The 21174-nt window shown below is 44.0% G+C and overlaps 1 protein-coding gene and 1 long non-coding RNA gene across 4 annotated transcripts in view; one reads left to right on the top strand and one right to left on the bottom strand.

Moving 5' to 3' along the window:
• Positions 1–21174, top strand: part of GNAO1 (G protein subunit alpha o1) — a 301610-nt gene that overhangs the window by 254480 nt on the left and 25956 nt on the right. Inside the window, exon 8 of one of the 3 annotated variants that reach the window (XM_030581691.1) lies at positions 3306–3604. The exons of the other annotated variants lie outside the window; for them this stretch is intronic. Coding sequence (XP_030437551.1) covers positions 3306–3493 — 188 coding nt within the window. The 3' untranslated portion in view covers positions 3494–3604. Of the gene's footprint in view, positions 1–3305; positions 3605–21174 lie in introns of those variants that run through there. 3 annotated transcript variants of the gene reach the window in all.
• On the bottom strand, positions 9259–19784 carry LOC115660354. The gene is made up of 3 exons (XR_004002807.1): positions 19773–19784; positions 18544–18548; positions 9259–13184 (listed from the first exon to the last, which is right to left on the bottom strand). It is a non-coding gene; the product is annotated as an uncharacterized LOC115660354 (long non-coding RNA).

Here is a 21174-nt window from a genome sequence, read left to right as displayed (position 1 = left end):
TGTGCTTAATATTAAATGAAGATGGACATTAGTTTACCCTGGAGCTCAGCACTAAAGTGGTGCAACAGACCAGCATGCAGGAAGCACCTCTTTTGCCTGACTGGCTCATGTCTGACCTGTTGATGATTGGCAATGCTTCCTCCTGCAAAGTCGGTGGTTGCGCTCTGCTGCTCCACTCCGTATCTCACTGTCTTCCACAAACCTCCATTAAAATTCCAAGCTGGTATGAAAATCAACTTTTACAGTAATGAATTATTGAGTGTTGCTGGAGACATCCGGATGAATCAAGCTGACAGACAGAAAGGCAGTCTGTCTATTTGTTAGTCAGCATGGTGGCGAACCAAGTATACCAAGAGCATCACAGTTCTGGGTACACCAACAAATTACAAAACAGAGCTGAGCACTTGATTTCTACTATGAATGGGCAGAGAGGATCCTTCATTCCTTCGCTTGCCAAACAGTAAATTAATATTGACCTGAACTGCTCCCTTTGTGATTCAAGAGAAATTCTGCAGCTTACTCTCTCAGAGGAGGATCAGATATTTATTTGGGGATGGGGTTATGAGATACAGGAAAGAATCCAGCCAGTAGATAAAGTTAATTATCTTGCTAACTAAACCTTTCAGCCAACAAAGCATTTTCTGTACTCAAAGTCCATCGGGGCAATTTTGAATGAACTTCTAAGGTGATTATGAATGTTTAGGCATATCGTAGAATTAATTACGTTGCCACAGAAATGCCCCCCTCTTAAGGAATTCTTATAGCTATTTCTAATGATGTGGCCATGCCAACAGTAGGTAAATTAGAACAGAATGGAACTTAGTTTTTTAAGAGTGTCTTTCATACTAAAGGAATCTCATTACAGGGATGAGTTAGATACTAGTGGTTAGATTGTCTGTGGCTGCTGAGGCCTCCACCAAATCAGAAGGAGGAAAATAAATGTGGTTATAAGCCTTCTTGTAGCGTCCCAAGTCTGGGCCTGGTTGGGAACCATGCCAGTCCCTCTCAGAACTTAGATGACCCTCAAGACTGTTCTAAATTTCACCAGTAGCTCACAGCCTCGAGGCACTTTTCTGGCAGCTGGGAACTGCCAGGAGGTAAGGGAACCTCAGCCACACTCCTCTTTGCCATCCGCAGCCCCTGTGCCAGCTGCCAGGATTAGAAAGGCATAGGAGGCAGGATATTGGTTCTACATGACCATGTTAACGTCTCGCTAGAAGGTAGGCGCCTTGCTCAGGCCCCAGTTCAGCAATGCACTTAAATATGTGCTTCACTTTAAGCACATGCTTTGGGATTTAAGCACGTGCTTGAAGTTAAGTTCAGGCTTCAGTGCTTTGCTGAACTGGGACTTTAGGGTCAAAGTGAAGATGTGGATGGGAGAAGCTTATTCGTGTCCTCAAACATTCATCTTGCAAACGCCACAGAAAACAAGCCACCAAAGAAACACCTGCAAGTTGGCCTTGTGGCATGGTGAAAAAGCAATGTTCAAATGGAAGGGGGCTCTGCTCTGCTGCTACACAGAATTCATTCATGAGTGTAGAAATCAAACAAGGGAGTTTTAAGATCAAGAGTTGGTTACACAAAATGCTTTTATTACAATGAAGATCCAAATGTGCATTAGTTCTGCTGACTAGCACAGAACTATTAGAAGAATGCATCCACAAAGGGGCCGTTGTATTCTAAGGCACTGTCAGTTTCTCTCTCCTTAATTTATCCATGCTTTCAGCTAATCCACAATCCTTGGAAAAGCCGTGACAGGGTGACATGGGCACATTTGATCATGAGTCACAATACTTTATCCCTTGTTGCCCTCAGTGGGAGTCCAGTGGCTACTTCCTTCTGCATCCTACTGACAAGTTTTCTTTTTATAAAAAAATGCACATATTTTTATTGGCACAAACAAAACAAAACCAAACCTATGGTCAGTCCTGCAAGCCTTACAGAGGCCCCAATTCAGCAGTCTGTCTCTGCCCAGCATTACAGATAAGCACATGCTCAACTTTAAGCACATGCTTAAGTTCCATTGAATTCATTAACTTGTTTAAGTGCTTTATTGAATCAGAGCTTTAGCCCCTGCTCAAGCAAAACTGAGCCATATGCAGGCCCCTCTCTGCCAACATGTAATAATATTTCATATTTATAAAGCACCTTCAATCCAGAAGGAACCCTGAGTGCTTCACTGACTCAAAACAGTGGAACTATTCCTCTCCACCCCTGCCCAGCAATGAAATGCAGTCACTTCTGGGAGTTAGAGAAAGTGCTGTTTGACGATACACAGCCGCACTATACTGCGGCACACCAGTTCAGGACAAGAAATTCAGACTATTGTATCCAAGTTCACATCCAAGTGGAAATGTACATACAAAGGATGTAATTATCTAACATAGAATCTGGCCAGCAAAAGAATGAAAAAATAATGTTGATTATTTTCTGCACACTCCTGCTTCTATTTAAAACAAAATCTGTAGAAGCAAATAATAGGTTTTTTTCATAGACATTTGGCTAGGGAAGAGGTGTAAACCTTTGTGATTTATTTGACACAATCTAAGCTCTAATTTCCACAAGCAGATGCCACTGCAGTGATGATGAACAATTTCTGGAACTGACTGAAAAATTGGAACTTTCGGGGTGAAAAATTCATCCATTTTTTATTGATGTTTTAAACATGAATGACATTTTTTCCACAGAAATTTTTAATTATTTTGACCAGCTACAGAGAAGGTCAAAAAAAATGGGCTGAATTTTTCAGGAACATTTTTGCAAACAATTCATCCTGGCTTTGAAATTGGAAACGTTGATTAAAAATGCTGTCAAAAAAATCAAAATTTGGAAAACATTGGCCAGCTCGAGTAACGTTCACTTTTCTGGACAATCACTGCTCTTTGGCAAGATTATACAGAATTTCTTCTGCTTCCCTCTTTAAAATGACTTCAATACTCATTGCCCTCAACCTCTATGCCGCCCACTATCCTGCCCATTTTACTTTCATGCATGATCATGTAAGGTATCAGTAATCCAGAAAGAAAATGTCATTGGGATCGCACAGTGGCATGGTTTCACAGTCAGGAAATCATCTGCTCCCGTACTAATTTTACATCATTGTAACCCTGTTATCTTCACCCTTGCAAGTGAGAGGAGGATCAGATCCATAGATTGTTGCTTAGGATACCCAGTAAAAACTAGCCATGGTAGAACAATGATATAATGCTACTTAATTCCCATTGCCTTCAATTGAAGCAGATCTGGGCCCTATGATTGGGATTGGTTTAATGCCTGCTTTCCTTTCTTCTTGGCATCTCTCATAGGCTCTAACTCTTTCACCGAGGCCGTGTCCTACATCCAATCTCAGTACGAGAGCAAGAACAAGTCCCCCAACAAGGAGATCTACACGCACATCACCTGTGCCACTGACACCAACAACATCCAATTTGTCTTTGATGCTGTTACGGATGTCATCATCGCCAACAACCTGCGTGGATGCGGACTCTACTAAACTCCTCTCGCTGCTCTCTCCACACTCTCCAGGAAACGCTCTCCCATTCAGGTTGAAGGGTTGCTCCATTTTTTTTCTCCTGAACATGAAGAAGAAATTACATAACCCCCCAGCCCGCAAGAACCTTTGCAGAAAATTCTGCTTTCCCCTAGGTGTCTCTCCCTCCCCTCCCCAACCCACCCCACCCCCCCCACCCCACCCCCTTTTTTAAGCCCCTATATGTCTCTTTCCATGATTCAGTTTTAGGATTGGCAGCCAGTGTTCATGATACCATAGTGCAGACTAATAGAGTCACTAAAAATGTATTTCAAGTACCAAAAAAGGCTCGTTTTAAAAAACAAAAGTTAATTTTTCAAAGCCTTAAAAATATTTGGCATCAAAGTAACAGTTTCTTTGTAAACTTGAGGGATATTTTTAATTCTCATTATTTTTCTTTTTTCTTTCTTTCTTTTTGGAAGCTCCAGATGCACAGTATTGACTTTGGAGGCACATTCTGGCTCCAGTTTCTATCCCAAAGCTGAAAAGATCAGTTTAAGTGGAGTTCTGAAATTTTGCTGGGGGGGGAAGGGCAAATGTTTGAACAACTAAAACAGACCAACTGAGGTTTGCTGGTGTCTTTTACTAAGAAAGACACAGTAACAGAAGCTACTAAGCATTGTCTAAAGGCCTTTGTTGCCAATAACAGTTTTACCTCATGCTTTCAAAATTAATATTGAAAATATTTCTCTAGCATGTTTTCAATAACCCATTTGTTACTCTAAGTCTAACCTTGTTCTCTTTGCTTGATAGTACAAAGCTACTGTCCTATAAGTGGACAGTTTCTGGACATTCACGTTAACAACACTCATGGACCTAGACATTAGTGGCAAGAATTGTCCTGCACAAAGGTTTTGAGTAGTGTACATTTCCTAGTATACCTAAAGGAGTATGGATGTGGATGGAGTCATTCCTCAAAAGGGAGAGAGAGAGAGAGTGTGTGGGTATCAGACTGGCAGGCATCAAGGGGCACTTTAAAAGGTCCCTCAGAGGTGACCAAGGCGCAGGAGACATTGGGATCAATTTCCGCCTGCATCCAAGCTCTGTTAAATGCAGGGTTCTCTAGGAGCTAGTTAAGACTCCCTGATGCAGTGCCAGCCTGGCCCCAACTTATGCCGTTGGCTTAAGGGCCCTGAGGGGTTTTAGGCCAGCAGAAGATTAGCATGGAGAAGGCGTGCCCCACCATGCCCTCTCCCCTCTCCTATGCGGGTGCGGGGGAAGGTGGCTAGCAAACCCATCTGTGCCAGGTTTGCATCAGCAGGAAGTTTCCCTTTTCAAAGGGACATTTCAGAATTAAATCCGTCCACTTTGCCATACGTGAGCAGTATGAAGTGTACGGAGCAGACCAGAGACTGTGGCCCACAACCAGAAGTATGCTTCCCGTCTCTGGCCCCATAGGGGGATGCCATAATTCAGTCTCTTTTGGGACACCAGGTTTTCTAAGGCTAGGCATGAGTACGTGTGTGTGTGTGTGCGCGCACGGGGGGTGCGGGGGAAATCAGCCTGCTTTGTGCATTGAGAGTGTGTGTGCATGTGTGTGCGCGCACACACACAATGCAGGAGAACCCATATTTTACAAAGGTCTCGGGGGACACCCAAAATCTTCATAAAGTTTCACAAAAGCAAATTTCAGATTTCTAGAGGATTTTGAAGTCAGGACCAGATACCAGCTTTGACGAACACAAATGTAGCTATTAAGTGTTCAGAAAATCAGAGTTTACCTGCTTTATGTTCACACGCACGCAAACATTCTCTTTGTATTTAACAGCAAAAACATTCACCTATAGCTGTGGTGGAGATTTACGGCAACGTTTTCAAAAGCACCTAAGTGACTTAGGGGCCTATGTCCCATTTTCAAAAGTAACTTAGGGCCAGATTTTTAAAGATGCTGATAGGCTTCTAGAGGGATTTTCATCCCACTTCATTGGAGTTAGGCACGTGCATGCTTTTGAAAATCACATTAAGCACCTAGCTGCATCTTTAGGTGCCTAAATGCTGTTAAAATTAGGGTCCTAAATACTTAGCTTCTTCAACAATACCAGAAACATGCAGTTCACTTGTGCTGTTGCTTACCAGTGTCCCCAGGAAAAGCAATACTAGATTTTTGTGGAACATCTTTCAATTTTCCTTAATGATAGGCCTTAAATTAGAAAAGTAATTTGCAGCTGCTTGTGGGGTACCTAGCAGTTCCTCAGAAAAGCATTCTCTATTGCTTTTCCCAGTTGGTTAGTGGACACCTCACTTTGATTGGTTCTTTCAGTTTAAATGGTGAGGGATCAAATAGTCACACACCATGGCGTGGGACAACAAAGATTGATATGATACTAGAATGCTGTAACTGCTGGTAGCTGACAGGACTGAAATTGGTGATGGGCCAAAGGAGGTAATTTTGGATGCAGGGGTGTTCAGGTCCCAGGATTGAGTTTGGTCCATGGTAGAGTTAACGGCCAGCCACAACATTTGATATGAATCCAAATTGTCCCACAGATCAGTAGTGTTCAGCTCTGGGATTCTGTGTGGGGCTCATGTCAGACACCTCTATACATGGATGTGTACAGGCGCATGCAGACGTTTTTAAAGATCCCTTTTCAGTGTCAAGTTTTAACCACATAGATGATGCTATGGGTTGTTGATACACTAATGCAGTTTTCTTAGGGAAATGGGAGTAGGGAGCTGATGCGACCAGCGTGATGGAGCAGGAAGGGAATGTGAGAGCAGGAGAGGATGGAGAGAAGGAGAGGCAGGGGGCAAAGTGAAGGATGCGGAGAAGACGGGCTTGCAGGAGTGGAGGGGAAGGGAAGGGCACTGGTGATGATCAGGAAAACAAAGACTGGGACCACTGAGGGGAAAGCAGATGGGGGAGTGATATTTCCACAGCTTGTTGGAGTTGCTGGGGTGCTGTAGTGCGGGGGGGGGGGGTCTGCTGATGTTATACAGCTGAGGTGATGGCAGTGGCTTGAGGCTTCTGGGGGGCAAGTTTTCAAGCTCTGCCCCAGAAGACCTCCTGGAAGCCCTAATGGTGGCTCTGTGAGGAGGGCACCTGCTGGGACCCACTGCTCTTAGGCCAGGCATATGGGCTCACAGGAGAGAGCAGGGAGGACCATGCTGACCCTTAACTCATTACTTTATTTTACATGTGTACTCATAGGCCTGCCCATGATCCTCATCTATGTGACCTGTCCCAGGAAATCTCTGGACTGGGTTACAGTCTAGCAAGATCACACTGGTCTCTATACAGAGATTGCTGATGATTGGCTGAACAGGATACTATCAAAATATTCTTCACGTTTTTAAAAATATTCTTTTTCCTCTCCATTTATACTAACTACAAAGGGACAAACTAGTTCCTTAAATAGCAAGAACCAGATCAAACCTGTACTACTTCACAAGCTCCAAACGCCGGTTTCTCTACCGGATCCAAACATTTCCTGCCTTTGGAGACAGTCATAATATAGTATGCTTACAGTTACACACCATAATGTTTAGCACTATATAAATGCCACAGCAGGGAGACACATATGAATGCAAAAGTCTTGGGAGGTCTAGCATTCTTTCTGTGGGTCCTGGCACGAATGTTGTGCCCTTATCTCGTGCGGCCTGAGATTTCCCTAGGACACTCTGGAGTATCTCCAACACCGATAAGATCTGGATTTTCATACAGCTTGTGTTCCCAGGCCCATAAAAGATAATGCCAGGCCTGACTGACCTGCACAACATAGTAAGTAGGGTACTGTTGGGGTTCAGGATGCAGGAGTTAGTGGAAGAAACAAGTATGGCAGGAGGGGATGGTCGGGGAGGAAGGAGCTGGTGTTGGGAACAGAAACGTAACGTTGGGAGAAAGGAGATGGATCTAGTTGAGTTGGCAGGAAGGCAGGGATGAGGAGAAGAGTGATACTGGCAGGGCCGGAGAAGATTCACAATCTGGGAAGATTTAGATCTTCCAGGTGAACAAAAGGGTGCGCATAGGATATCTGTGAGACTAAAACTGCACCAGTAGTTTATCCTGATAGTGTCCTCCGGCTGCATTAAGTTACCAGGGCATCACCTTCTTATAAAAGCAGGGTATCAGTTACCCTATACAATTATATCAGAGCTTCCACTAGTCTATAGCTGTACAAATGATAATCAAATAGTGCTAAATTGTTAAATAATATCTGTCATTTTATGGTCAGCCCTCAACTGCCTGCAGGGCAGGTATCTGCACTAGCAGCAGGAGCAGTTCCATTGTACTGTAATGTTGTCCTGGCTCATCCCTGCCGAAGAGGAATAGCCTTCTTTCTCCCCACATTCAGCCCTGAAACTCAAAATAGCTCCCCAGGGGGCAGCATTCATGAAGAGTCAACCAGTGTGTTTAGTATTCCTGTGCCAGCTTTTGAACCTCACTTGGAAGACTCACGGAGATTCTTGTGAAAGCCTTTGCAGGATCGGGGCCTAACATATCCCTGTGAAATCAATGGAACTACTCAGAGAAGTAGACTTAAGCAAGTGGGTGCAGGTTCAGGGCCATAGTCAGCTAGTGGGCAATGTGGAAAACAGATCAACTCCAGGGAAGCTTCATAGAGTTTAGAGCCAGAAGTGACAAGTTAAGACCACCAAAACAAATGGGCCATGCTAGCTTCTTGGCTGTACGCGACTGATTTCAGTGAGGTTGGACAAGGGAAAATTAAAATTTGGCAACATCTACAGAAAATGAAAGCTAACTCATGAGCTCAGTTCCTTGCCTTCCTGTTCAAGATGACATACAATGGGAATCTGGGGGCCCCTCTTCCAATGGAAGGCTTTTGGGGCCCAGGAAGCAGGGATTTTCCTACACCCACCCCCAACTCCTCCATCCCCTCTCAGTGGTCAACTAATTACATGCAGTGTTACCAATTTAGTCATTTTCCAGTGCTCCTCCCCCCGGTAAATTGAAACACCCTCTCTCATTTCAATTCTTGAGGAAAGTACTGCCAGGAAATAAGCCTACATGGTCCAGAAAGACCACCACAGCTCTCTGGTTTTTAAGAGGTGATTTGGCAGATGAGGATGGCAGGGATTTGCCCTTGGGCAAATTTGCACTGATTTCTAAAATCTGGGCCAAAAATCTGAATATGACACTCAGTACATAGTGCTACACACTGGTGCTGATGACTAATGTGAAGGAGATGCATATAATTTAAAGAACAGAACTATGAAATAACATCCATTTACCTAAAAATGTGTAGATAGATACTGGGGCGTACGCACACGTGCCTATATATAAAAAACTATTTAGCATAAAGTGAAATGCCGAACATACACAGCATAGGACACCAAAGACTTTATCTCATTACAGCTGGCAGAAAAAAACTTTAGCCTTCATTGAAGTTTAACAGAATCAGCTGCTCAGTAGCACATACAATTTGGGGCCTTTTTATTTTTCATTGCTGGGGTAGAGTATTATCCGGTTTAGTAAGTACAGTAATGAATCTGTGTTCTTATTCAAGATGGCTCTGAGGCATAGGGCCTGATTCTCCACTGCCCTGCACCTTGTGTAGTCAATTACACCTGTGCGGGGTGAGTGTCAGTTGTGGCCAATCTAACTGATAGCATTTTGCACGCATTTTATGCTGCTGTAAGTGACACTGTGACATGCATGTCACAGGAGTGTCAGGCCATGGAACTCTGGAATTAGATCCAGATCCAAACCTCTTCAAAGATTCAGGGGGTTTCAAATACAGTGTTCTGGATCAGACAAATCTCTCCTGTAGTGTTTGTTTGTTTGTTTTACACAGTATAGCAAATGATGTGTGTGTCATGTAATCAGCATGGATTGATCTCCAGGGGCTGAATCCTGTGGTCCTGACTCAGAATTCATTCAGGCAAAATTTCCAATGAACTTCATGGGAGATTTTGCTTGAGAAAGTTGTCAATAAAGACTGCCGGATTTCGCCCTGGTTAATACAGGAGTCTGTAATGAACACTTTTAAAAATCCGTTTGAATATAGAGATTTAAAACCAGAGCAAATTGGGGTAGAAAAAAATACACCACCCAACAGCCTACCTCAAGAAACAATTGACCCAATGTGGTCCCATTTCACTCTCATATTTGTACCTATGCAATTCTGCTTTGCACACACACATGGATGAATGCATACACAATATGAAAATTTGCATACTTGTATGGCTGGAGACCTAATGAGTCACGTGCAGGTGTATCAAATCTCATTTTGCACTGACCAGTCAGATCATTTGTACCTAAAGGAGGCTCACTATTAAGCATGCACAAATGCACTGTGAAAATTAGACCCAAGCTGGGTACTTCCCACAGCTTTGCATAACAAAACAAAGATGGATCTGATGGGGAAGACAGCAAGTGAAGGGAGAATTAATTTAATACACAATGCCCTAAAGGGAGTCAGTCTCCTTTGGGCATCTGATCCTCTTCAAAACCACCTCAGAGGGCCAGCCAGGAAGCATCTTTCATGGTTTCTATGTTGACTGGATATCAGATCCTTTTTAGCCATGCATGTTCTCTTAGACTTTTCTTCCCTTTGTATAGAATTGCGGATACTGTATGGGGTTTCCAGTGTAAAATACATCAGGGTAAAGTAAATAGTTGGATTTAAATTAACTTGGACTAAACTATTATAAACATAATAGCTTCCTAAGTGTCGTAATAATGCATTTAAACACAAACATGGTAGAGTCCAAGTAGGTTGAGCTCAGGAATGTTCTGTTCCCACAGCTCCCTCTGTGTCTCTGGGCTAATCACTTAACCTGTCTGCCTCAGCCTCTCAAATTTAAATTGGCTCTAATCCTTATCTGCCACACAGAAGAGTTGCAAGGATTCACTAATAAATGTTTGCACAGCACTTGGAAGATGAAAGGACTAAATACTACTATGATTTCTATGAGATGGTCTTATATAAACTTTGCCTCCAAAATCTGTCCCAAGGCATTACTCACCAATAGACTCTGTCATTCCTCCCAGTTCTTTTCTGGGGGGGTTGCCTTGAGCAGCCAACCTTTTGCCCGATGCTTATTCTTTTTCTTAAGCAACAGTTATAATTGCAGGAACTTAGTATAACTAAAATAGTGAGATATAGTCCCCACCCTTACTAAAACCCTCTTGTCACACAATAAAGCAGTCCTTGCACTAAGGCTGCATCCACCTGCCTTCAAATCCCTTACAGTCCCCAGAGTTATTGTTATTTATCACACACACACACACACACACACACACATACACACACACAGTGTAGCATGTACTTTACATTAGTACTTGAAATCACAACAATATTTTGTTGGGGCAGGGAGGGATGCCTTGACATCTAATAACTAGTGAAAATCAGCTAACTGTATACCTCCCTGCTCTTGAATGCTAGTATGGAAAGTGGCCACAGAGGCTTTTTTATTCTGCTAGCGTATTTTGAAAGCTCTATATATTTTGAATGACTTAAGTCCCCAGCACCATATCACTAACCCCTGTGAAGACATCACGCAGCAGGAGTTGCATTGGCAATCAGCAAAAATATACCTGAGGTCCTTGCCTTGCCATGCCTTCAGTACAGTGTTCAATTCCTCCTCTGGGGGGAGTCAGCATCGATCCACTGAAATCAATAGAGCTATGCTGATTTATGCCCATGTTTCTATATCCAGCTGCATGTGCAGTTAACTGTCATGACGTTGTAGCACATAGTTATTACATGTTATTAGTCCTGCCTTGAGTGCAGGGGACTGGACTAGACGACCTATTGAGGTTCCTTCCAGTCCTACACTACTATGATTCTATGATATGTTTCTCCATGAAAATGCAACAGTCTATGTACTTGGATTAAAGCCATCGTGGTTTCATTATAGACAAAAGAACACTATGTTAGAGCGAGGATTTGAATGTAGACACACAAATACTTACTCAGGGCTTACTTGTGGCACTCTTACTCAATGCGTAGTAACTTATTATGCACACAATCCCATTGATTTCAGTGGGACTACTCATGTAGTAAGGTACTACTCACCATGGGTAAAGATGGCACAGTTGGGGCCTCGGATAGTAGGAGTAATAATAAAATGGCACTGGAAATGTACATACTAGATATTAAACATTTTAACAGGCAGAAGTCACACCTCAGTACAGCCTGAGAAGCCTAGTCTAGAATCAAGTAAAAGATCTGTTGGGTAATCTAATCCTTCCACCTGCCAATGCAGGATTGTTCCCTACAATTTCTGCTCTAGCGCTTTGTTCAATCAGCTGGTCAGTCTTCCACAACCTCCCTTGGAGAAACTGATCCCCCATCAAACTGATCTCTCTGTTTGAATATTGGGCAAACTTCTAACTCTTCCTTTGCTGCATTTTGTCCCATCCCTCTTTGGACCAGCTCATGCCATAGCTACATTTAGAGGTAGCAGAGAAAGAGAGAGCTGTAGACACAAAGGGAGCAGACAGAAACACAGCCATCTGCTGTGCTCTCTTTATTTATTTTCCAGCAAAACTGAATCTAACATGAAACTGAGGCTTTGCACTGGGCAGTGCTCAAACATTTAAAGAGACAGGACATCCCAACAGTATGCTGCCTTCTTTTGCATATAGGCTTTCCCATTTGTTTGTCTGGGACTCACCTCACAGGCTACTCAGCATCCCCAGGAGCATTTGTACACAGAGCCAAATTAAACCTTGTTGTGCCTCTGGACTTCAGTGGAGCTGTGTCCACTTATGTATGACAGCCGAGTTTTGCCCAAGCCATATCACATAGCTGTTCCATGACAGTGGAGTGGCCAGTGTAGGGATGGGATGGAGGGTTGTGCTGTATGGTCAGTCATTACAATTTTGTTTTACATGACACAAATACCCATGTAATAACTCAATAATTACATACTGGCCACGTGCTGCGTAATTACAAGCTAAGTTCTAAGGGTGTAATTATTTGGTTATTGTCTTCAAAGTTATTATGGGATTTAACCTGAAAATTACATTCTGTATTACAGAGCCTAAGTAGAACAACTTCTTGGCTAACACACACACTTTACTTAATTAAACCTGTAATTACATAGTAGTTACACTTTCCTGCAAAGTTACAAGGAAGTGACATGTAAGCCTTCTCTTCCTGTTGCCATTGCAGTCTGTGGCAAAACCCCTCTTTGACTTCCCCTAATTTTGCATTAGTTTAACTCTTGATGTTTGAAATGATTTCAACAGACCTCTTCATCAACACATGTGCTCTACAGAGGACAATTGCACCAGCCAGAGTGACCATGAATGATGGCATTGCACCAGGCATTGTGTAGTGAAGTTCCCAGATCTGGTGCAATTTTGCGAATCCAAGCACCTCTCAGGCAACCCCATGGGTGGCGCCAGGTAGGGTCAGGTCATGCATCCGTTTGTGCATTGATAGACAGTTTGAGAGCATGATGTTGTCAGGATGGCCTAAAACACCTGCTATGATGGCCAAAGAGCATGCAACGCTGCTTTTGAATAGACTGAGCAATAGGAGGAAGGCCAGATCTCTGCAAGATTAGGGCATTAACACAAAGTCACACCACTTTATGCTCAGGATTTGGCACTGATGGTGCATATGGAATGCTGCTGGCTGCTCCAAGTCTGCCTATGAGTCTCAAGGCACAGGTATTGCTGCTTTAGATCAGTGTAAATGGGAGGAGAATCAGTTCGCCCTGACTCCAGTGGGGGCAAGAGCAACTACCAATCTGTCGTAGAGGATTAATTTAGAGTTATTAATGATGGGAGTCTGCATGGTATTTTATCTTAAACAATACGTGGCTTTTTTAATTTATAACTAAATAATCCACAGCCAACTGTAATAGTTGAATAGTTGCTGTGTATGAAGGTTGCGTCCAGTGAAAGAATGTATTATTGTAATTGGTTCTCAATCATCTGCCAAACTGAAAGGCTATTTTGCTTAGAATGAGAGATTTTGAGTGTTGTTTTCAAAAGCATTGTGTTTTGGCCTATTTCTGTTGGGTAAGACACTAATTGACTTCAATAGGAGCGGAGAGAGGCCAGCACTGAGGGCATTTGAAAATCCTACCCCTTCATCTTCTTTCATCTTTCAAATTTGTCCTCCACTCTATGACTTCCGATGACATGGAATGAATCCAGGTTGTCCCTCCAGAAAAGGATCTGAGAGGGCAGCAGTTCACTAGATTTTCCATGGTTTGAATGGCTTCTCCATGGAAGCTGCCTTTTGTTATATCAGGCTGCCTTTCATTTTCCAGTTGTGTAGTAGGTAACTGCAGCATCTATATGAGGTTCTGATGTGGTGCACTATGATGCACGTCTTATGTGGAGGGGTGAAGGCAGGAGGCTGGTCTGTCGGATCCGTAATCAGGTATTGATTCTTGACCCCCCAGTTTTCCCACTGCATCTGCCACTTGTCTGTTGATGACAGATCTCATCCACAATTCTTGTTGATAGTATAAACTGTCCTGTATCTCAGCATCTAGATGAATCACAGGATTGATTCTCTCTCTCTCACACACACACACACACACACCACTTACTTGCATCACAAGGTGAGCATGTCAACCTCCACCTTTAACAAAGGCTTGCCAGCATCACTGAACCCAGTGATATAGTCAGTTCAAATGCAGTTCTCTGACCAGTTCTGCCCCTGGGAAGACTGCAGGATGCTACCTCAAAAGAGCTAAATTGGAGTACTTACCAGAAATCATGAGAATTCCACAGTCAGTAACCAAGGGCCTCTGTTGAACAAACCACACAAGCAGCAATATCCTGTGATATATGCCAAAGATATTGTGGCTCACAGATGCACACTAAGGGGCTGATCTTGCCTCCGTTGAAGTCAATGAGAGTTTTGCCATTGACTTCAAAGGAAGCAGGATTGGTTATTAATGAGGTTGATTGGGTAAAAATAGTGCAATACATGAGACCACAATTTCATCTGTGCCAGGCAGGTGAATCTTTAGCAGTGTGACCAAGAATTCGAGACATGTTTACGGGGGGAATAAATATAACATGCTTGTTGAAAAGGTGATACTGAGAGGTCTGATGCCCATGGAAGAGTGGTTGCTCAGCACCTCTCAGGATCAAACCCTTAGGCAAGTTCCTTCCAGTCTGGTCACACACTCAAGCCCATTTTACTTGTGCACCACCTCTGCAGTAACCACACCACACACACGGCAGGGTTCCCGAGCAGCCCACTATAGCTGAGGAAGGGAAATACAAAAGGTCCAGGTTGAACAAAAGAGCTGGCCATGCATATGCCCCCCATTTCATTTTCCATCAGGAACAATCAGAGGGGAATACTGTCCTGTTGTAAGTTATGGTTTCTGAGCTGCAGACATTATAGGATATCATGGATGTTGGCAGATGCAGGCCTGTCAGTGACCCACATAAGATATTGCGGTGTGAATGTGATTCTGAAGAGAGACAATTCTGTATTCAAGCCAGCAATCCGAGAACTCACTAGAGGGACCTTTCACTCGCACGGAAAAGCATGGTGAACGTGTGCAAACTGCAGCCAAGTCAGGCAAAGCTATTCATTGCCGCTTCCTGGGCAGTGATATTTTGTCACCCAGGTTCTTCACAAACTTAGCCAGCTCCACATTACTGAACTAGAAGAAAGACACTGAAGTCTTTTCATTAGGACCAGTTCTAGATTAAAGGGGCTGTCTGGTGCCCAATGCAAGCGCTACTATAACTTGGATTTCAAATTACTGGTGGGATTGTGCAAATCTCAAATGCAGTGAATGACATGGCAAGGGATCTATCCCAGATGAGCAAGTAGTTTATGATTCATAACAGTGAAATGTAACACAGCTCTAGACTAGATCTGTCGCAGCAGAAGTTAAATGTGTTCATCTCGACCCAGGCTCCTTTATCTCCCTGCAGCAGTACCTCAGGACAGGGACACAGTGAAGGATTCTGTTGCAATCCTACATTGGATGATATTTGTTTGCAACTGCCTTCAGGAACACAGTGCCCTAGAATAGCCAGCCAGCTTTTCCCCCTTCTGGTCCAGGCGTTCTGTCCTTGTGGGCATTCAAGATGCATTTCCCCTTTGTCCCTTGCTGTAGCTCAGACTTTGGACACCAGCAGTAGTGGAGACAGCAGCTGTTCAGATGTATCGGCCACCACAGGGCATGTCAGTCTGCTCCTTTCTTTGTACTAAGCACTAATGGAAGCTGCCTCTTTCCACTGCTTAAATACTGATTTAGATGCATGTTTGGCCTTTGGGTTGTTAGGACAAGCCACAGAAAACAAAACCTTTACACCCCATTCTGTCATACAGGAGACCCACAGAGAAAACATATTGATGTAGGAGAACCAGGAGTCTGAATCTGACCAGAGCCCAGATAGTCACTGATAGGATCCAGTCTGAAAGCAGTAGTCCCTGTAGAACAGTGAGCTACTGGCACAGCAAGCGGTCTTGAGAGTGGCAGAAGAACATGCTTGCTTAGGAGGGTCTATGATCCTCCCTCTTAGTTTGGTTTTATTTTTACCCAGAGGGGTCCACTGAATCAGGAATACATGGTTCAAATAGCAGAAGTGAGCCTTTCTGTTATGCTCGACCTTATAGTGGCCTCATTACAATGAGAGCCCTATTGAACTAGGATATATGGTATCTAACCGCTCCTGTGCCGGTGCACTCCTCCACACTCCAGAGTCTGTTCTGTGGGGGCATTCTGTTGTGCTGACTGATCTCGCATCTCTGATATGGGAGGTGCATACCTGGCTTGTGAGGCTGCAGTGGAGAAGTTAATTCCTTGTCTTTCCCTGGGGATCATTTTCTGCCTTCCAGCAACTACAATGGAATGATGTGTAGCAATACCACAAGGACTGTGAATTCTTCCTCACTGAACTGGCCACCTTGCTGTCTCTGCCATCATGGCTACTGTACGCATCATAGCCTGCTCTTTCTTCTCTAGGATCTGGCTGCAGTCCCAGATATATGCAATGTGCTGGCCATGCCTCTCAGTGTGGGGTCACAGGCGGAGCCAGCATCAGAGGCCCAGGCAAGGCAGCATTATGAAATATCACCCTAGCTCCATCCAAGTGACTTGTGAAAATAGATCAATAAATAGATCAGATTTTCCTGACCAAAAAATTACTTGTAAGTGTGGAGTTACCTAGCACTTGTTTTATCACAGGCATTATATTATCCCCAAAATAGACAGAGTGTCTGGGGTACCTCAGAACAACTAGGAACAGGGTTTCAAAATGGAATAAAGATCTTACAGCCTTAGCCATGGCATCCTGAGTGGTAGTACCATAACTGGAAGATGTGGTCCAGTGGATAGGGAGTTGGGAGAGCTGGATTCAAGTCCTGGCTCTGGATATAAAGTGGCACAACAAGCCAATGGTCTTACTTCCATTACTTACATTAGCAATGAAATGATCCTCTGAACAGAATGGGCCTGGCACTGTAGTATGCCTCCAAAGACAAATGGCCACTATTGTACCTGAGTATGTTCTAGAGACACAGCTGTGTCGCTTCTCCAACTTCAGCACTGGGATACGGCCTCTAATAGTGACACCTCCATTTTGCATGCCCAAGACCTGCCTTTGCAGATGTCCATCAGACATGCTAGGGGTGCAGATTTGGAGGCTGAGTGGAGTTTATGCTGACAGGAGGGTTGATTGTTTGCATTGAGCCAGCTGCCCCTGCAGTGTGAGCTCTGCAGTAAGAAAGGGTTGTGCTTTTACCCTTTGCCTTGCATGTTAATCCTCCAAAGAAAGAACCTCAAAAACCATCTGATGTCCTTGAGATTCAGGGGGAGGATGGGCAGCTCCCATTTAGAGGATGAGTCAGAGGACTGTAGCGGGAAGGTACGTCACACCCTTCCCTGCCAGGAGAGATGTCAGAAACAGGCACAAGAATAGACAATGCAACTCCATGGACCTAAGGAGTGAGTTAGAGAAGCTACTGACTTCCTTGCTTCATGTGACTACCAGAGAGGAGGTGTACGGGATGGGGGCCTGTCATGGAGGCTTAGCTCTGTAGGTCCCACAGCCGAACTAGGCAGCATGACATTGTGAGAGAGCCAAGGGGACGTGGCAGTGGGGAGGGGTGAATGCATTTCAAAGCCATTCCACCTCATGGAAACAGGAGGAGGAGAGTGGTGATCAGGGAAGGTGAAGGTTTGCTGCCATATTTCCCCCTCCCACCCTCCAAGTGCCTCTAGAAAGTAGGTTTATGGCCAACACCTGACTGACAGGTGATGTTAACAAGTGACGCTGTGCCAACAATCCCCCACAAGGGGGTGACAATGAGACTTTCACTGCTGCCTTGGTAACCAGACTAATCAGCATTTCCAGTGCCACGCTGACTGGACAGTATTGACCGACTGTTCAGCACACTGGTCTTGCTGTCCATTTTACGTTTTAACCTGGGACAAGGGCGGTCCCCCACAGCACATCTTCTATGGCAGTAACGTAGGGCTGAGAGGATTCCTGACTACCGAAGGCAAGGACAACATCGATCCTGCATTGCATAGGGCAGGCCTGATTTGTCGCAGGTCTCTCCCACAAATGTTGTGCCCAGCCCTTAGGGCAATGGGAGAGTCACCGATTTATTCCCACAATGCAGCACTGTCATGGGTAGATGATGCAAATAGGGCGGACAACTGGGGGTTTGGAGACACCGCAAAACAAACCTTACAGATGCCCCCCCCCAAAACACTAATGTAGATCTGGCCATTTAAGCCTCCCCTTACAGGCTAATTCTGGAAACAAATCAGGATGTTTAAAGACAGGCCATTTACTGCATTGAAAAGTTTGTTCTTTATCTAATGTATTCCTCATTCGTTACAGCCTGTGCCTCCCTCTGTAATCTAGGCCCTTTCTCCTAACACCCCCCCGACTGAGGTAAATGCTGCCATTTTCCTTACCCTCCCTCTCCCTCTCCATTTTCCTCTCCAACCAAATAGAGGAATAGCAGCTTTTAGAATCATACACATCACCACTGTTTGTTTCTAGTCACAGGCAACTGTGGTCCATAATTGTCCTCCAACTTCCCCTCCGCCTCCCCTCCCCCACAGCAGCGCCTTGGCCTTTTGTTTTTTTAAGGAACATTGACGTCTGCTAAGATTTTTCTTTTGTCTATTCCTTGCTGAATCTTTTTTCTTGCATGTTCAATGGCCCAAATTGTATTAACTGTAATTTTGTACGGGGAGTGACTGTCCATTTGGTTAATAGATTGTTAGTGTTTGTCATAATTTATTGGCTGTCAGTAATGTATTTATTAGTTACAAAATGTTAATAAAGTGCCAGCTCTTTTCTAGTGTGAGAGGGTTTTATTGTGTCTCCCTTTGATACCCTAGAAATCTCTGAATTAACAATATCCATACACACACACACACACACACAAAACTGGAGCTGCTGCCATGACACTGATGGAACCATCACTCAGCTGCTACAGATGTTTGCCAGATCTCCATGCTCTTGGAAATACGGAGCTTTAAGAGGATGCCGACAAAAGGTATTTTATAAAAATAATGTATATCAGATCTTTTTTCTCTTGAACTTATGCTTGTTTTCAATTACTCTGTGGAAGCTTGAAATTGAAGGTTGTTTCCTTACAAAAATATTTTAACACTGCGTGGTCATGTCAGTAAGATCGTAAGTGCCTGGGTGGGTGGTTATTGTCAGAATTTGGGGGTATCTGTGTGTATTACTTACATGGTGAGCCAGGTATCAGCTGTTGTCTTGAACAAGGACCTGAAAGTTTGAAATAAGCATGTATATTAAATGCAAAAAAACCCCACCCTTATATTAATGCAGCATTAACATGGATAATTTGAACACACACACACACACACACACACACACACACACACACCCCTCTCAAGAAATTCAAAAGTTAAGTCCCTCTTGGCAGCATTAGCTCTTTATCTACATGATTCAGTGCCCAGGCCTGCGGGGTGACCTAGGACAAGTCACTTTGGTGCTCTGTGCCTCAGTTTCTCCAGATGTAAAATAGAGATAATGATCCTGACCATGAAAAGCATTATCAGAGCTAAGTATTGTGATGATGACTATTACACACACACACACACACACACACACACACAGTTGAACCAGTTTAATTTAAGAAGTGATTTTAAACTGGTTTATGTAAACTGGTGCAAAATCCTGTGCAGACACTTATTTCGGGTTAGCTTAAGTTGAGTAGGAACAGGCTGGAGCTAAACCAAAGTAGGACTCTCAAAACAAAATAAGTGTGTCCAGGAAGTGATTTGCATCAGTTTAACTAAACCAGTTTAATGAAACCAATGCAAGATTATTTGTAGACACGGCCTCAGCTACAGTGTGTACATGCACCATGGTTTGCAGTCCTTGTGTATTGTGTTCATGGTATACTTCTGCGGCATATTATTGCCTAGGCCAACAAGGCCTAGGCCTAGGGTGGCAAATTTGCTCGCGCCCCCTCCCCAGCTCCGCACTTTCCCCAAATCCCCGGCCCGCTGCCTCCCCCAGGCATGCCGCGCTTCCCTCTTTCCCCCCTCCCTCCCCAGGCTTGCCACGCAAAAGTGCTGGGAGGGAGGGGGAAGCGAGTAGCAGCGCTCAGGGGATAGCGGAGGTGGGCTGGGGCCAGCGGGTGTGGGGAGTAACTCTTGGGGGGCGGGCAGGGACCCGCTCCCCGCCCCAACTCACCTCCACCATCCCCCGAGGGCGCCACAACTCCCCTTCTCCCTTGTCTCTCCCAGGCTGGCTGTGGGGGAGCAGAGGTGAGCGGGGGGCGGCAATTTTCTGAGGGCCTAGGGGCAGCAAATTTGTTAATCCGCCACTGGTATACTCATATACACTGAGGGCAATGTGGTTGAGTTAAATATTGCCATGGGAACTTTAACTTCCTGAGCTTTGTCCTGATGTCTGATCTTTTGGAAAATGCCTTTAGCAGATCCAAGTGGAGATTTCAGCACAGGTGCTGTTTTCTTGGCTCAATAATCCCCCTGGGTTTCCATGTCATGATTGGCTCTAATTGCTCATGACGAAGGGGTGGCACGTCCATCCCATAAATAAACAGAACATTATAATAAATCATCATACAGAAGGCAGCGTATTTGTTAGCTGATGCTCTGTAGATCATAGTTTGATGGACAGGGTGTAATAGCCTTTGAGTTCCTAGGTCTATAATTTGGTTATGTGGTCTTCTATTTTCAGAGTGATTTTCTGGTTCTCTTACACCTTTGGTTAACACCTTTGGTTAAAGCTGGTCATTTTGCAGTGGTCCCTGGTACTACTCAATATCCAGTATACTCATATGCATGAAAATCCATTTAAATATCATGGCATCATTCTTGGTTGGGAAGAAATACAGTTGTTTTCCAAATAAATAGTATGTGTCTATGCTGGTATTATAAAAGTTGTTAGCAGTCATTAGCTTTTAATCAATTCATCTCAGCCACTACATTTTCCTTAAATAATTCATTTGTGAACTTAATACAAGTGGGAAGTTTCCCATTCCTCTTAATTCTGTCCTAAGTATGATCCACACTTCTATGGTGGATATTTGTAATTGCAGCCACAGAGGTGAAACACATTTATTGACATGGTCTCAAGGATGCTAAACAGGTATCTAACTTTGTTTAACTTCAGTAAATCAGGATATTTCCTACCATCACAGAGTAGGTAGAGCATTTCTCTCCTTTGAAAATAACCCTTGAATCGGTTTTGTGAATTTAGGCCAAAGGTCTTTTACAATTTG

The sequence above is a fragment of the Gopherus evgoodei genome, chromosome 12 (genome assembly GCF_007399415.2).
Source record: "Gopherus evgoodei ecotype Sinaloan lineage chromosome 12, rGopEvg1_v1.p, whole genome shotgun sequence".
Lineage (NCBI taxonomy): Eukaryota > Metazoa > Chordata > Testudines > Testudinidae > Gopherus > Gopherus evgoodei.
Note: the sequence above shows the minus strand (reverse complement) of the source record. Positions and strands in the feature narration are given on the sequence as shown.